The sequence below is a fragment of the Typopeltis vanoorti genome, chromosome 6 (assembly GCF_054136105.1).
Source record: "Typopeltis vanoorti isolate ZY-2024b chromosome 6, IOZ_Tvanoo_1.0, whole genome shotgun sequence".
Taxonomy (NCBI): Eukaryota; Metazoa; Arthropoda; class Arachnida; order Uropygi; family Thelyphonidae; genus Typopeltis; species Typopeltis vanoorti.
The window spans coordinates 113,280,286-113,299,443 of NC_143554.1; the positions used below are offsets into that span (position 1 = coordinate 113,280,286).

Consider the following 19,158-nt stretch of genomic DNA (forward strand, 5'->3'; position numbering starts at 1 on the left):
ACCAACAATATGAGATATCTCTGCAAATGACTCAAGTTATGGTGACTTTTAAGGAACCTGAGCTATAATAACTTCACAGAACATATAGCACTCCTTAGGCTGGACATACCTTTGCACAGTCATTGTCACCTCCTCACATCCCCTCTCAAGATAAAGACTATAAGTAATGCCATCACTATTCCCTAATATCTGGGGCACTTCAGAAAAAATAGCCATAATTTTCAAAAAATATAATCTCCACACTGCTTTCAAACCTCATTTGAAACTGGCTTTTCTTCTTTGCTCTACTAAGGATCCTCTTTGTCCTGTCTCTCTCTCTCTCCCTAGGTGTTTACAAGGTTCTTTGTTCTTGCAACTTATCATATTATAATCAAACTGGGAGATTTGCTAACATCTGCCTAGAAGAACACAAAAAATAGTGCCACAGTAATTATGGTCAGCAAGGTCTAGCAGAACATACCTTGGATACCTTGCACAGAATAACGGAAGAAAAACACCATGCTCCATCACAGCAGATACAAACTTGACTCTTTTTAGAATCAGTAACAGAATTAAAAGACAGCCTAATCTTAATAAATATTGGTGTATTAATTTAAAAAACTAATTCTTAGGCCTCCCACCCAACATCTACAACTAGCCAAGAGCACCCATAGAGGATTCCCCTCATGGGACTTTATACTTCATTTCTTCCACTTATTGTTTCTTGTGTGTGTTATTGCAATTTTAATTCATTCAGGTTTGAGGATATTTGGTGAACATTGTCGATTCATAATGCAGTGGAAAGATAAGCAATGGTCCAAAATTCCCATCATATGTGTGTGTGTGTGTGGGAAAAGTAAGCCCCATAGGACTGCTGCAATGATCACAGTGAAAGGAGGTCGTACATTTTTTAAGGTGGGCTCCATGGTTATTTGTTCCTCACACTATGATGTCTGTTAACTTCTTTCCAAGCAGTGTACATTGGAAGGAGGGAAGAACATATGGCAATAAGAAAATGAAATTTGTACCCTTACTGAGAGAAAATTACTTCAAACTGAATGTGACAGATGGGACTTAGGAGTTATGAGAATGTTGGATTTGTAATAGGGTCAGAAAGCCTATGTATAACTAAGGTTGTACATAGTTATACTATAACTTTGTACAACCTTATACATAATATAAGGTTGTACAAAGTTCCTCCAACTGGGGAAAGTGATCATGTGATCTTGACTTGGGAGGTAGCAAAACATGAAAGCTCCAGTTAATAAACTGGAGTTCCTTATATGTGGAACTATAAGGCAGGTGATTATGATACACTTAAGAGAACAACTTGAAGTAGTACTAAGGCATAAAGGCACTCTGTATATGAAGGGTTAGGAGGTAAATCTAGTAGTAGTAGTTAGATGGATGAGTAGAACCATCAAGCAAGTGTTGGGAAAAAAAAAGAATATGTTGTGGATGGTATATAAGGAGAAAGGTGACCAGTATGTAAAGAAGCCAAAATCAGATTATGAGAAGAAATCAGGTGAAAGGAAATACAAACACTTCTTTTCCATGTGGCAAGTTGGAGGAAGCATGATTATGGAAGGATAACATTAATAGGTGCTGATGGTAGAAAGAAAACAGAGGCAGATGAAATTGTTGAGCTACTGAGTGACTATTTTACATGGTTACACCATCCAGGTGAGCATACTGTTATGCTACAGTAACAGAGGTAACAGGTACTGATGTAAGAACAGAGGTTGATGGATTGGAGGTATTTAGGATATTGCAGAATTTGAATGCAAATACAGCAGCTGTGGAACTGGATGGAATATTAGCTCGCATTTTAAGAGAATGTGCAGGAGAACTGCCGATGCCTTTGACTAGGCTGTTTAATTGAAGTCTCAACTCTGGAAAAGTTCCAAGAGAGTGGAAGGAGGGCAAAATAATTCCTCTGCATAAAGGAGGATCTACACCAAAGAGCCAAAACATTATGACAACCTACCTAACATGATGTTGGTCCTCCATGTGCCGTCAATGCTACAAGATTTCTAAAGGTTTCTTGTGGTATCTGGTAAAAATGTAACCAGCAAATCCTTTAACTCTTGTAAGTTATGTGACTGAGCTGCCGCAGAGCAGATGCGCTATTCCAACACAAACCACAGATGCTCGAATGAATTGATGCCTGGGGAATTTGGAGCCAAGGGCATTACTTGGAAGTCTGCATCATGTTCTACAAACCATTCTTGCACAATCTGGTCAGTGTATCAAGGCACATTAATCTACTGAAAGAAGGCACAACCAAAGGAGAATACTGTGGCTATGAATGGATGTACCTGGTCTTCAATGATGTTTAGGTAAGTGGTAGATGCCATAGTATCCTGCACATGAATGCCTGGACCCAGGATTTCCGAGCAGAACATTGCCCAAAGCATTAAACTGACTCAACTGGCTTGTTTTCGTCCCAAGGTGCATCTTGGTGCCAACACTTCCTCAGGTAAGCAATGCACACATATCTGGATGTCCACATGGTGCAAGAGGAAATGAGATTCATCAGACAAGACAACCTTCTTCCACTTGTACACAGTCCAGTTTCGATGCTCGTGTTCCATTATGAGACACTTTCAACAGTGATTCTAGATTAGCATGGGTACTCAGAGTGGTCTGCAGCTATGCAATCCCATTTTCAGCAGTGTTCAATGTACTCTGCATTGTGGCACATCACACTCGTCACCAGCATTCAAATTACTGGTGAAGTTGTGCCACAGTAACCTTCCTGTTGGCTCATACCATCTGAGATAGCCTTCACTCACCTTGAGCATCGATTAGCTGTGGTTGGTCCACACCTTGCTGGTCATTTGTGGTTCTTCCCTCCTCGGACCACTTTTTGAAGGTACTTACCATGGATGACTATGAGCATCTCACAAGCCTTGCCATCTCGGAAATGCTCTGACCAAATAACATCCGATGCTGCACTTTGTTTCTCTGCAGTTGCTCCGATTTGCATGAAGACACACACACACTGGTCATAATGTTTTTTCTCTTCAGTATATGTCTGTGGTAGCAAAATTATAGACCAATCAGTATTTCAGGAGTAGGGGTAAAAGTACTGTAAAGTTTGTCAAAAAGAAAATTCAGAAATGGATGAATAAGAATAAGATACTTTATGAGGAGCAGCATAACTTTGTGAAGGATATATCATACCTTAATAATCTATTAACTTTTTACGAAAGTGGGGCAACTAAGTTGGATAAAGGGAATGGCTATATGATTATACTGCTGGATTTTGCAAAGGCATTTGACAGGATACCACATGGAACTCTATTACACAAACTACAACAAATGGGGGATGTGAAACTGGTGATACGGATAAAAGGGTGGTTCATGGACAGATGTCAAAAAGCACTATATGAAGAAGCAGAATCCAGGAGAAGGCAGGTGACTAGTGGTATGCTACAGGGTGCTTGAATCACTGCTGTTTAATTTCTACATAAATGATATAGAAAATAATTTGAAGGGAGATATTCAGTTGTTTGCTCATGATGCAAAGTTGGGAAGATAATAGTTATTCAAGGTGATATAGAGAGCTTGGGGAAATAGGATTAAAACCAAGTTATACACACACATATATATATATAAATTATTATTATTTTTTATATTTATTTTTTTGAAGCAAGCATTTCAAAAATTTTACTTACTTATGGTTTTATTACAAAAAAAAATATACTTTTATGATATTTTTCTATATTAACTATACTCAGACTGCATTTCAGTTTTGGAAATGCAGTGAGCTGCAAATTTTTGTCTCACTATATTTACCTTCTCCCAAACTTTTTTTAATGTTCAATTTTATTCATTACTAATTAGCAATTGGTGTCAAATGAGTTTCTTACTAAAAATTCAAATGTAATCAACTCCACTAAAATCTTACACATCTACAAATTATATGTAAGATTAGTGTGACTACTAATTTTAAAGAACTCATGATTTCTGGATTTCTCATTTTTGATAATTCAATATGAATTTATTTTATCTGTTTTATGAAATGAAAGTAGTAAGTAGGCATTTACAGGAAGCACATTTCAAATGTTCACTGAAGTTTGACAAGAGGAGAAATTGGAGCAAGTGGGTGTCTTTTATATATTAATTGCCAAAGTGGCACCTCTTCAAGATAAGCTTTTGGATCAGGATGGTTCCTATATCGCCATTTAAGATCCACCAATGTTTTCTTTTTTTCCTCTTCTGATCTAGTATCAATTCCAAGATAAGGCTTCATTTCTATCCCTTCTTGCAGCTGTGGAGCATAAAGAAGAAATCGAAGAAGTGTCTTAAACACATCATCATTCCATCCCACCAACTGTCCATTTTCAAACTTTTCAAAAAGATTCATATGCCCAGATGTCCAACACAAATTGTTAATATTATGATTATCCACATCACTATGTAAACAGACAGTATTTAGCTGATATGCAAAAAATACCCATACTTTTCCATCAGAAATTACTGTTTGTGTCACCAGAGGATAAGTTAGCTCATGGAATGGAGTGAAGCCTGTAAAGAGATAATGTCAAATTACTAATCGATGGCAACATAATATAATAAGCTAAATCTAATAAGGTACTGATCATATAAATCATCAGTAAAAATGAAAATCCAACTTGGGGGGGGGGGATCAAAATAAATACTTAGAACAACAACAATTCCTGAAATTTATGTTTTCCTATGAAATATTTGTTCTGTTAAAAACAGAACAAATATTTCATTATTAGTAACATATACTCAACACACAGTACTAATCTGTTATAGGTTTTTGTCACCTTTCATGTGTGGGGCATATATATATATATATAAATCTCAAATTTTTTGGGATACTACTCAGGACAGTATGAAAATCACATATTATTATATGATTAATTTAGTGGTGTCAGTGGATTTTTTGTATTGATGCAAAATAATAAAAATTGAATAAATATTTATTTTAGCTACTAGTAAAACAACTGAACTGAAGTGGGCATGATCAATGCAAATAGGATCAAAGGTAAAAAGGTACAGCTAGAAGCGGTATCACAGAATTAACAAGTCAACATAACTGGTGTTAGTGGGATGAACATTGAAACAATTTTTTCTAAATAATAACTATAAAATTTTATTCAAACAACAATAATTAGGGAAAGAAAGGAAGCCATCATGTTCAATATGAGTATAAACTTCTTGAATGGGAGAAAATTTCAAGCTGAATGATGTAGATAAATTTCACATTTAGAAATGAGACTTGTTAATAGTTAAGATACTGCAGACATACAGAAATTTTTAGAGAGAGAGCAGTTGACATAAATAAAACAGGAAAGCTGGTGCTTATTGGACACCTAAACAGGAGAGTAGGAAAATGATTTGGGAACATCAATCAGTTGAACAGCTTTCAGATGTAAACTGTAGATGCAAACATATAAATATTATTGTATATTTGAGTATAGAGAAAGAGCTTAAAAATAATTAATTTAGGCAAGAAAGCATATTGAAGTGTCTTGAAAAAGTTCCACGTTTGGTGTTTAGAACAGGATTTTTTGGGCTAGGTAAAAAATAAAATGAAAAAAAAAAAAAAAAAAAAAATATATATATATATATATATATATATATATATAAAATTTATAAAAATAGAAAAGAAAATACTTAGCCCACCCCATGGAACAGGTACTACAGGTTTCCAAATAACCTTTTGTGGGTGGGAGCAAGGTGAAAAGGTGAAGTTCTCTACAAGGGTAGAAAAATAGGCCTATCTGATCGAAAGGCAATTCTAGAAAAAAAAAAAAGAAAGAAAGAAGAAATTATATACAAAGTTCCTATCAAACAAGTCAGTACTGTAGAGAATACAGGGAAAAATGTAAGAAAGCTGTTATTGTAAAAGTAGCTAAAAGTCATGGGAAGACATTGGTAGAGTATATAGAAGATAAATATCAGGGAGGTAGCTAAATGTTCTGGAGGCTATTAAAATATGCTTAAAATTGAAGGTAAGAGTATCAAAAAAGAATCACAAATGTTCAAGTTGATGATAAGGATAATCTGGAGTAACTACTTTGACAAATTATTGCAATCGGTATACAGCAGAAGTGGATGATATTCAACCAAAAATGTTCAAATATGGAGACATGTAGGTTTAGTGACTATATCACTTTAATTCATCAATAAAAAAGGATCATATTTTCACACTTTAAGTGAAAATATGATCATTTTGTACATTTAAGAAAATAGTCAGAAATCATGGAAATATAAGAAGGCTCAGCATTTAATTTTTTTTATCTGCAATATGTACAAGGGACCAAGAGAATAGCTGTTTTAAAACTAAAATTATCTGATGTAAATGTAGAGCTTTCATATATTAAATTCTGTTTAATATTTTATATATTAAATTAAGGCAGAAACACTGAAAACACTTCAGCTATTTAGGCAACTTTTTAGCAAAGATGGCCAATTAAATGTGGAAATAGGGAACAGAATTAGCAAAAATGGCATCACAGAAAGTCAACTGAATAAATTTGTGTGGAATGAGAGAGAAATTAGTCAAAACACCAAACTAGCTATATACAAGACAGTGTTTAAACCAATTTTTACTTATGGATCTGAGAGCTGGGTCAGAAATAAAACATTTACCGTATTTACTTGAATATAACTTGCCCTTGTGTATATCTCACATCCCTGATTTTACTTCATGAAAAAAGAAATTAAAAAGTTTCTCATATTTTGCATACTTTTTATGCATACGAAAAAATTTTAAAATTTTAAAAATAGACAGTTAATGTTGTTATGGCAGTTTCAGATATTTATGAATTTGGTTCAAGATAGAATCAGCATTTCAACTTAACAATTGTCGGCTTGCCTTTGTTGTTGATTTACACAATATTTTGTTAATACAGCACCAATCATATGCGAAACTGGAAGTAGCCATAACTAATAGTAGATTTTTGGTAAGTCATACCCATTTTCAGTATTTTTAAATCATGGTGATCTTATAATTCCGAAATGATAAAAGGAAAAAGCAATAATGAAAAACTTTTTGTTTTAATTTAATTATGCTAAAGATTCAAATATATTGCATGATGAAGGTGAGCCACTGAAAATGTATTAATTAAAATTTAAATGCATTCATTTTATAAATAATGTGAGTAAATTATTTGAACTAAAACATATTTGGTCGTTTTATAATTAAAATACAAACTTATTTATTACTGACCATTTACAAAACAAACTTACATTATAGCCTACCAGTTTGTATTTTAATAATATGAGTAATTATAAATTATAATAAATACTGAGAATTTAATTATAAATGTCAATGTAATTTTTCCTAAAAATTTAAGTTTCCAAAATTCCCCATATATATCTTGCACCACGATTTTTTAACTTTAAATTTGGGAAAAAAATTGTGAATTATATTCAAGTAAATACGGTACTCAAAGACTGGAGACCACAGATGTGAGACTTGTTCTGAGAAAGATTAGGGAGTGAAAAGATTGCATCAGTGGCAGTATCATACAAAAAAAACTAGGAACATACTTGACATTGTTAGCATTTGGCTAATCTAATCTAATGTAATCTAATCTCAGGCTATGGTCACTTAAACAGAACGGGAGAGTGAAAGGTTAACAGCACAAAGACCAAAAATCTAGGTAGATTGATAGGAAAAAGAAGTGCCTTAGAAAACTGAAATATAAAATATGATAATATCAGAGTTTGAAAGATAACAGATTAACTTGGAGGAATATTGTTGATGGGAGGTTAGTAATGATGTAATGTTTTCATGTAGTACTGTCATAATATCCTATACCCTCCACCAACTTAAAGATACATTGTTATTTGATAATAACAATGTTGATGAATTAAAGTTTGTAAGCTGCCCTGATATTTTGACTCATGAAAAGCACAGTGATCTTGATGGAAAGCCTGTTCATTGGACAGTGTTCCTAGAATATCTGTTAAGGATGAAGTGGCAGAGAAGATACTGAAGTTTCTTTTAGTCTTATTTCTCTTAAAACATAGGCAGGAGACAGTATGGGTGAGATTTCAGTAAATGTCCAATGAAGTGCCATATATATGCCATCCTCTGATTTTTTTTTTTTTTTTTTGACTAGAACACCAAGAAAATGGTACTCGATCCTTTCCCCCTAATTCTAATATGAACCAAATTTTATAATGGAATGAACGGAGAGAATGATGAAAGTTATTTAAATCAGATACATTGGTTTTTAAATTATAAGATAAAATCGACATCTCCATAGATAGGCTTTTGAAAAAAACAAAACAAAAAAAAAACACATGTATAAACAATTATTCCATCTGGTGAGAAGATGTTTCTGATAAGGCTCCACACTTCACTTAGGTACATTAACATAAAGAATTTAATTTTGAAGGAAGTCAGATTACAGCAGCTTCTAAACAAAATGGGATTTAGATTAAAGAATCAGAACATCTAATGAGGTTTTTAATAATCTAGAAGAATGTTTGGATAATAAAAATATGAGCTTCCATCAACTATGGGTCTTAGAGGAGTATCAGTCTTTTGAATCTTGAGAAAAGAGTTAAGTTTCTGTTTCAATTCTGTTGACCAGACTGGCATGATGTTGGCAAATTGTTGTTTTTTTCAAGAAGTGGCCCAGGTAGGCTTACAGTCTAGAGCAGAGTAGACTGAAGAGTCTGCAAACATGAGACACACTTTTGAATCTCAGCAACACAGTCTGCATCATCCAGTGAATGCCTGTCACATCACTTTTGCCTGCTCTGAGGATTATTTTTGGGAAAGAAGATGATAAAAAAAAAGGTAGCAACAACTTTGTACCTGATATCAATTATGAAAGAATTCCGTATGAATGGTCTTTTCTACAGAATATAAATTTTTGGAAAATAATAAGGAGTGATAACAACTGGCCTCATCAGCTGTTAACCTATCACTTTCTGACTAAAAGGTTTGAATCATGCGATAAGTGGGAGATAAGTTTCATTATCTTTGTGAGACTATCACCTTGTTTATAATAGAATCCTAAAGTGGTCTGAAAAGTTCTATGCTTGGTCTGTAGTGTAAGGCGTTGAGATTATGTAAATAAATAAATAAATAAAAATCCTCACTAATGTACATTTTACAACCTTTCAGTGGAGGAGTGACATAAAAAAAACCCATATGAAACCTTTTCGTTTTTTTAAAAAAAATATTATTTTCAGTATAGTTAAAGGACAGTCTGAAAGATCAATGACTATTTTTTCCAATATAGATTTTTTTTAAAGATTTCATATTCTGTGTGTGTGTGTGTATACTTTTTAACACTTTTCAGGGGACTGATGGAAAAAAGTGTAAATAGCAGGAAATGTAAAAAAACACATTAAAAAACAGCTAAAAGATGACTGCTAGTATGCAGGTCTACATACTAGATTACAAAATTTAATAACTGAAAATAAATGAATTTACAATTACTTATATTTATCTAGTTAAAAAAATCTTTAATTGTCGATTGTTTTTGCTTTTTGTTTTTTTTTTTGACATAGCGCCAGATTGCTTTGCATTGAGTTCAAAGCCTAACCTATTTTTTACTATCTTGTTCAAATTGGCCACGGAGAGTCCAAGATCTTTTGCTAAATGCACACGTGTTCCGGCATGCCAATCTACACATTGCAGAATTGTCATCTTTTCTTCTACCAAAATACATTTTCTGTCTTTTTTCTCCATGTTACTAACATGGATAATCCACCACTGCAACTTGAAAGCAACTTTCATGCGCTAAATTACGTAGCAGAAATTCTGCGATATCAATTCGTACTGTGATTGAAAAATCACTGTATCGTTCATCACCACATTACTACTGCAAACGTGCAAGTCATCGTGATGGCGGAAACGAAACTACAGCCAAAAGCAATGCCACCTGGGAACAGAAATGCACAGATTTCTGCAGAAATCGATTCAAAAATCAGTATTGCTACCCAAGAAAAAAACGCAAATCATGAGAAATAACGTCCACATGCAGTCCCCCTGAAAAGTGTTAAAAAGCGCGCGCGCGCGCGCACGCACGCACACACACGCACACACACACACACAATATGATATCTTAAAAAATATCTCTATACATATGTAATGGTAAAAATAGTCATTGATCTTTCATAGGCCTTAAGACGGGACCAACGGAAAATGATGTAAATGGCAAGAAAACGTAAATTGCGGGAACGTAAAAACAGGGTTTTACTCATCATCATCATCAAATTCCTGCCATGTACCATCAAGGGGGTGTACAGGATACAATAGTACTACATGAAAAAATTACATCATTACTAACTTCCTATCTACAATTTTCGTCCAAATCAGTCTGTTACTTGTCAAGACTCCAACATTATCAGATCTTATATTTCTATCGTCTAAGGCACTTTGTACCGTATCAATCCACCTATATCTTGGTCTTCCTCTGGGTCATTTTCCTGCCAACCTGGCAGAGAATACTTGTTTTGCTAATCTTTTCTCTCCCATTCTATTTAAGTGACCATACCACCTGAGATTAGCTCTGCTAACGCATTCCTCGATGCTGACAATGTCAAGTTCTTTCCTAATATCCTCGTTTTTAATATGATATTGCCATTGATGCCATCTGTTCACGCCTCTAATCTTTCTCAGAACTCTCATATCTGCGGTCTCTAGTCTTTGGTCAAGTGTTTTACTTCTGACCCAGCTCTCAGATCCATAAGTTTAAACTGGTTTGAACACTGTCTTGTATACAGCTAATTTAGTGTTCCGATAATTTCTCTCTTATTCCATACGAATTTGTTCAATTGACTTCCCGCCATACCAGCTTTGCTGATTCTGTTGTCTATTTCTATATTTAATTTACTATCTTCAGTAAAAATCGTGCCTAAGTAGTTGAAATGTTTTACTTGTTCCACAGGTTCTCCATTCATGACACAGTTGACATTTTCAATGATTCTGCCTATTTTCATTGTCTTTGTCTTTTTATTGTTGACCTTCATACCATATCTATTACAACAGGTATTCAATTTAGTCAGAGAATCTTGGAGACTTGTAGCGGATTTATTTAGAAGTATAACATCATCCGCATAAAGCAAAGAGCTGACATTAACATCTCCAATTTTGATATCAGGTTTAATACCACTTTCCTTCAAAATGTGATCCATATAGATAATGAATAACAGAGGGGATAATGTACATCCTTGTCTCACACCAGATTTAACATTAAACCATCTTCCTGTACTTCCTTCAATTCTAACTGCTAACTTACAACTCAAATAAAGACAAAGTATTGCTTGATATAATGCCCCATTGACACCATATAACTGTAGCGTATTGAATAGCTTCTCTCTTGGCACCTTATCATATGCCTTTTCCAAATCGACAAAACTTAAATACAGATCTTTGTTATATTCCCATGCTTTCTCGACTATTTGTCGTAAAGTGAAGATCTGATCCTGACAGCCTCTATTTGGCCTGATTCCAGCTTGTTCTTCACCCAGCTTTTCTTCCACAATTCTTCTCAACCGTTTCTCAAGTATACTTGCATAGATCTTGCCAGGAACACTCAGCAGGGAAATACCTCTGTAATTCTCACATTCAGTTTTATTTCCCTTTTTATATATGGGTACTATGAGAGCTCTACTCCAATCATTGGGAATTCGTCCCTCTGTCCAGACTTTCTGAACTATGCAGTGCAGCCACTGTAAGACTCTTATACCACCATACTTCAGCATTTCTGGTCGAATATCATCTACTCCTGCTGCATTTCCACATTTCAAGCCTCTGATGGTTTTTTCTACTTCAAGTATGGATATGTATTCCTGACTGCTTGCCTGGTCCATGTTATTTACCACTGTGCTGTCATCACTGCTTGTTTCATTTAGCAGTTTTTCAAAGTAATTACTCCATACTTCAAGGATATCTTTTTCTCCTGTTTTCATGTCACCTTTATCATTTCTAACTCCTTTTACAGCACTCTTTCCCCCATTCCTAAGCTTCTTCAATAACCTCCAGAATATTTTGCCGCCTTCTTGATATTTATTTTCTATATTCTTGCCAAAGTCCTCCCATGACTTTTGTTTAGCTAGTTTTGCACGATGTTTAGCATTCTTGCATTTGTCTCTATATTCTCTAAGAGCACAAGCTGACTTATTTGACAGGAACTTTTGATATACTTTCTTCTTTTCCTTCACTGCCTCTTAACTTCCTGTGTCCACCAGGGAGTTCTGATTTTTCTATCCTTGCACACAACCTCACCACATGCCTCTCTGGCAGAATCAATCAATGTTTTCTTCAGAGTTTGCCAATGAATCTCTAAGGTTTGATTCCTGTTCTCAAACTCTTTCATTTTTTTTTTTTTTTTTTCAATAGTCTTTCTGTATTTTAGTCTACAGTTCACATCTGAGAGCTGCTCAACTTTTATTCGAATTTAAAACTTTCTTACATGTTATTCTTTTCAATATGAAATTCAATTTTATCCTGCTCAAGACTAAACAGTGATCACTTCCAATTTCAAATCCTCTGTACACTCTTGTGTCCTGCACTAGGGAGAAAACATCACTATCAACAATAACATAGTCAATGAGACTTTTCTTATTCCTAGCCTCTTCTCTCCATGTGAATTTGTGCACATTTTTATGTTGGAACATGGTGTTAGTAATAACCAGTCCATGTCCTGAGCAGAAATCCAACAGATATTTGCCATTATTATTAGCTTTGCTCTTTTCTTCAAATTTTCCCAAAATATTTTTGTATGTCTGACAATCATTTCCTACTCTGCTATTTAGATCCCCAACAAGGACCAACTTTTCCTTTTTCATTGTGTCAGCTGCTTTTTCTAAAGCCTCAAAAAATTCCTCCACTTCTACCTTAGTAGAACCTTCTGTGGGACCATAGGCACAAATAAGTCTCATTGTCCAGTTCCCCATTCTCATATTTGCCCACATTACTCTACTTGAGACTGACTGCCATTCAAGAAGATTAGCACCTCGTGTTTAGTGTTGAATACTATGGCTACTCCTTCTTTTCCTTGATTGTCATTGCCTGAATATAGCATTTTGTATTTATTGCTCAGAAAGATCTCACCAGTTTTGGTCTTTTTTGTTTCAGTCACCCCTATTATGTCGATCTGGTACTTATCTAATTCCTCAGCTAGCTCCATTTCTTTGCCATTCAGGCTTCTTACGTTGATAGTACCGATCTTTAACTCTGGTGATGTTGAGTTGGGGGTTTGTTTTCAGATTTGTTCCAGTAGCTGACTTTTCGCTGTTCACCCTGGTTCCCTGGCGAAAACAACGGGCGGGCCTTGTTTAACCGGGCGACGCCCCAGCCGGCATGAAATTTTGTCATGCTGTACCATCATTTTTTATTTTGGTTTAACCAATAAGAATACAATTTAGTCGGCTAAATTCCAAATTGCCAGCCCATCCTCGTTCGTTCAGTATCAAAGTAGATACCCAACAGGGTGCACCACGAGAAGGTGAGGATTGGATATTAGGTCAGAAGCTCTGGTCGGTTCTCCACATTCCTTTAAAGGCTATGTGGAGGTCTCCTCTTAGTTATACAGCTTTGACCCTTAAGCACCCCTCAGGGTTTTACTGTATATGGAAATTCTTTCTTTATATGGCTTTTACATGAGAAGCTGATCATATTGTCAATATTCTCCTCAGAGTTCAGCATTAGTTATGTTAGTTAGAGAGAGAGAGAGAGAAAATCTAAACCAATGTAGAGTAGATCTAGTAGAATAAATTCTTTCGGTAGAAAGTTTATTTTTCACTTGGTTAGACTATAATAAATTTAGTTTAATCTTTTATCCAAGTGTGAGCAAACAAAGTTTGCGCCTGAACGTATCTTCATGACTGGGGTAAGGCAGTACAACACCGGGCATCTCGTTGCAAAGGTGGAACAAGCTAACATCACTCCTATCTCAGTATCTCCCATAATGCACAACACATCTCCTTGCGGGTATGTATAATGTTATGCATTAAGGGAGAGCCATTACCTAGACTAATTTCGACCTTTATTGAGGTCTCTTCAGTGGGAGCCAGGACCAGACGTGGAGATACCAGGCAAAAGCAATGGCAGGTCATCTTTACCTATAGGTGTTGCCAAACGGTGTGCCACCTTTTTATTAAATTACCCCGGATTTAGAGAAAGATGTTGAAAGTTTATTTTTCCCTTGGTTAGACTATAATAAATTTAGTTTAATCCTTTATCCAAGTGTGAGCAAACTGTGGGGGAATATGGGAGATACTGAGATAGGAGTGATGTTAGCTTGCTCCACCTTTGCAACGAGTTTCCCGGTGTTGTACTACCTTACCCCAGTCTTGAAGATACTTTAAGATGCAAACTTTGTTTGCTCACACTTGGATAAAGGATTAAACTAAATTTATTATAGTCTAACCGAGGTCAAAACTTGGGTAGTGGCTCTCCCCTTAATGCATAACATTATACATATCGGCAAGGCGATGTGTTGTGCATTATGGGAGATACTGAGATAGGGGTGATGTTAGCTTGCTCCACCTTTGCAACGAGTTGCCCGGTGTTGTACTACCTTACCCGAGTCATGAAGATACTTTCAGGCGCAAACTTTGTTTGCTCACACTTGGATAAAGGATTAAACTAAATTTATTATAATTCTTTCTGTAGTTTAGGACAGAAGTTTTTGTACATTTGAATTTTTCTACATTACATACCTAATATCTGATTTCCCATCAAATGTTACAATATATATATATATATATATACACACAGAAGTATGGACACAGACAAGTGGCATACAGAAGGAAAATCGAGGTTTGTACATCATTAATCTACTACAAATCATGCCACTACTAACTGGGATACAGCGACTAATGTCCACTGTACAAATCAAGGCAACCGCTATCATAATTCACTCACCTAGCTCCAACAAAATCCAGATTCATCTTTTATGCTTGAAAATTATTAATCATTAATTCGAAAATCACACACACATCTGATCCACACAAAATGTTGCAATACCTATAGCATATCAGTGCCATTTGTGGGAAAGAGGGTAAAAAGAAAGGAGGAACCTAATGAATGTTTCTTTTGATCACTATATATTATATGAGATGACAGAAAAATTGGGTTTAATAGGCCGGAGATTTTTTGATACAAACTATTAGCCTACCACTTTCGCCACGTTAACTGGTAGCTTCTTCTGGGCCAGATACATTTACACAACAGATGATTTCTGTCCTACACTGCCTAAACTACCGAAAGAATTTATTGGCTCTGTCTACTAGATGAATTTGATATTTTTTCATCTTTCAGTTATGTATTAATTCATAACTTAAGCTTGTTTTTGTTTTTAAGCTGTTATGTGCAGATTTATCTGGCCCAGAAGTAGCTAGCTGCTAACGTGGCGAAACTAGCAGGCTAATAGTTTGTATCAAAATCTCTGACCTATTAAACCCAATTTTTTTTTATCATCTCAAAGTAAGAACCAAACATGTTCATATATATATATATATATATATATATATATTTTTTTTTTTTTTTTTTGGACAATTGAGGTTGCATTCTTTGGGAAAGGCAGAGTGGAGGAGGTTGTTCCAAAGAACAGAAGTAGATGGAATGACAGAAGTTAGTTTCGGAAGTTTCAAGCTGGACTGTAAATGGATGTGGGGGTTAGCAACAACTGTTCTTTGATTTTGGAGGAGAGTGGAGGAATGATAGCAGCCAATTCAGTAGAACAATGTCTATGAAAGTGTCTGTAGAACAGGCATAAGGCAAAAACTGAATGCCTATGGAAGAAAGATTGAAAGGGATTAGTATGAGATGGATCATTAATTAACCAGACTGCCCTCTTCTGGATAGAGTCTAGCAATCGCTATTTGAATCAGCAAAAGCTGATTCAAATTGTTTGCAGCCTTCTCAGATCTCCTAAGGACAGCACTGCTTTTACAAACATGTGAGTTTATAGGATAACATGCTGATGTGGTTTAGCTACATAGAGCAAACAAGCTGTGGATTTGAGGTAAGACAGAAAGAAAGAACATGCTGGAGATATTGAGCACAAAACAAAGAAAAGATCTGGTCTTGCTCACCATACTTCAACTACTAGCCATAAAACAGACTGAGTTCTTTCCAGCATGCATATTTAGAAGAAAACATTTCCTCTAGACTTCTCAAAGAATCTGTAACAGTTATCCATTCACAAAGGTCTCTTAACACAAACCAAGCACACTTGTATTAAATGACGCCCAGAAATCTGTCATTAGAATTTCTAGAAGTGGAAGGAGGGAGATGGGTCATTAATGAGTCTAATTGCTCCCATCTGTATTGAGTCCAGCATTTTGATGGAGCTTTCAGGGACCCCCACTCCAAATGTGAGAGCAATATTCAATAGCTGGGCAGATTTGTGATTTGTATACGATTAACAGCTGTTCAGAGGTGAAGTAACATTTTGAGTGAAAGAGAATCCTAGTTTTTTAGAAGCAGAGGATGTAATGGTTATGATGTGTTTATGACAGGAGAGGCTTGATGTCAGGCTAATTCCAAGAGGATAAATCTCATCTTGTCTGGAAATTTGGGTGTTCTCTAAAGTAATACTGGGAGAAAATTGTCTTTTTTTGTGAGAAATAAGATAGAACTGGGTTTTATTAGCACAGAAATTAATGAGGTCATTTGAATCCCATTGGAGGATGGCTTGGAGATCAGAACTGAGGGCAGAGGTGATTGACGTTCTGTAGGTTGAGGTAAGTTGTGTAGAGTAAGGCTTATCAAATGAAAGGGAGGAGTGCAATGTGCTGTCATCTGCAAAACTGCGTATTGGGTTGGAGATCAACTGAAGTAGATCATTGATATATATAGCAGGAAGAGGGTTGGTGAGAGGACACTGCATTAGTTGAATAGTGAGAGGATAAGGAACCATTCACCATCACACATAGTGTGCATCCAGACAGAAAGCTGGCAATCCAACTAAAGAAGTTCTAAGACTGACCAAATGTGGTAGTTTGCTTAGTAAGCCTTTGTGCCAGACCTGGTCAAAAGCTTTGGAGATATCAAGCGCAACCACTTGAGATTTACCAAACTTCTCCATGGCATTTGTCCAGAGATGGGTGACATATGTGAGCAGATCTCTTGTTGATCGGCAGCAATGGATTCCATACTGGCAGTCATTTATTAGATGGGTGTCTTCAAGGTAGTGTAGGAGTTGGGAATTGATGATTTTGTCCATTACTTTTGACAGGACTGAGGTAAGATAGGGCAGTAGTTGGATAGCAGTGACTTGTCACCCTTCTTGGGAATGGGCTGAAAATAGGCCAATTTCCAGTTTGTGGGATAGATTCCAGTGGAGTAAGAGAGTATATATAGGCGACATAGGATAGGAGTCATTTCTGGTGTGCAAAGTTTCAGGACAATTGGGGAAATGCCATCAGTGCCATGAGACCTTTTTGTGTGTAATTTGGACAGTATTTTTCTGATCTCATCCTTGCAAAAGGTTACAGGGGCATTGTATATTGGGTGTCTGGAATAGTTAGAGGACATTTACCATCATCAGTTATGTATGCATTGGAAGCAAAGTGTGAAGCCAGAAGATTGGCTTTTTTCTCTGGGTAAATGCAATACAGCCATCTGGGTATGATAAGGGCGGGAATAGGGTTGGGCAGAAGTTATGGCCAATTGCTTTGGTGAGAGACCAAAAGGCTTGGCTGCCAGTTTGGACAGGTTACTAGTTTCCTGCTTTTTGCTCTTTCGAACTCTGTTTTGGAAGCATTGATTGTTTTTTTTTGCATCTATTTTGGGCTTCGGTATAAGCTCTAAAGGAGGATGAGGTTCTTGATTTCAGCCAGTTATGGTATGTCTGATGTTTCATCTGTACAGCCTTGGCACATCTTTTGGAGAACCAGGGTTTAATTAGGGAATGGCAGTTCAGAGTACTATGTAGAATGTACGTTTCCATGCCGGTGAGGATTATTTTGGTAATAAGTTATCACCAGTTTCAGTACATATTAATGCAGATGGTTTTTTTCTTTGAATTTCACAATCAATGCTGGGGTGCTTCAGGACTCTATATTTCCTTTTCTATACATTACTGACTTTCTCTCACTGATCATACCCATAATTTTCTTGTCTGACAGCATACTTCATTCCTCTCCATTCAACAAATCATGCAGTACTCAAATGATTCAAGCTTCATTATATTCCATACCCAATGTTTTAGATAGTGATCTCCTTACCATTCTCTGAGAACTTTACAGCTACCAAAACAAACTCCTGTCTCACTTCTCATAAGAAAAATTTTACTTTACTCTTCACTCTATTTATATTGCTAATACTCAGATTTTTCTTCTTGGGCTGACTTACACGTTTAGTATTTCTTGATATAAACACATTTTTTCATCCACAGTCTCCTAAACTAAAAAAAAATAGGTATCTTCTTTCTATTCAAGACTTAACTTCTCACCTGTATAACTCCTATTAACTGCAAATCCATCCAAGTTTAGAATACTGTTCTTACATTTGGGGTGGTGGTGGTGCAACAAAATCTCTGTTAAAAGAGAATCTGTTAACAGATGACTCTTCTATCAGAGATTCTCACTCCTCCCTCATCAATTCCCATAAATACTCTGTTTCTGCATCCTTTTCTTTAGATATTTTAATGGGTGCTGTTCCACTGACCTGGCCACCATCATTCTGCTACTTTCTTCTAAACATGCAAAAACCTGGGCAACTGCTGAAAGGAACTTCTATTAAATGTTTTCAATCAAATGGCGAGTTAGATTTTAGCCATAGAATAGTGGCTAAAACACAATACATATATAATTATATTTTAAACAACATTATATTCAGAATCATATGATACATGAAGATTTTATAAGGAATTAACATAACCTTGATAGGTGGCAACTCCCATCAGCCATCCAAATGATCCCATTAGGCCAAAAGCTGAAAACATATCTTCTAGCTCCTCTTTCGTTCTTAGTGTAAGACCCAGCCATGTATCCTTGTGGTATGGATGAAGAGACAGTAGTGGATATTGACAAGGATCATCAGGCCAAAACCCTAATAAAGAAATAAAAATGATAACAATATACTGTGTGGATATCTCCTGAAAGTAAGACTTATGATAATGACAATCAATAACCCTTTCACAGAATGGTTATAGTCAGAAAGGCCAACTAGAGCTTCATGTCGTTTCTTTGACTTCCTTATATATATTGCAAGCATGC

General features: G+C 35.7%; 1 protein-coding gene across 1 annotated transcript in view; it reads right to left on the reverse strand.

Moving 5' to 3' along the window:
* Positions 1 to 3,956: 3,956 nt before the first annotated feature.
* mRpS30 (mitochondrial ribosomal protein S30) overlaps positions 3,957 to 19,158 on the reverse strand; it is a 77,295-nt gene continuing 62,093 nt past the window's right edge. The window contains exons 4-5 of the mRNA XM_090394571.1: positions 18,821 to 18,991; positions 3,957 to 4,512 (exon numbers count right to left, since the gene is read on the reverse strand). Coding sequence (XP_090250697.1) covers positions 4,052 to 4,512; positions 18,821 to 18,991 — 632 coding nt within the window. The 3' untranslated portion in view covers positions 3,957 to 4,051. The remainder of the gene's footprint in view (positions 4,513 to 18,820; positions 18,992 to 19,158) is intronic.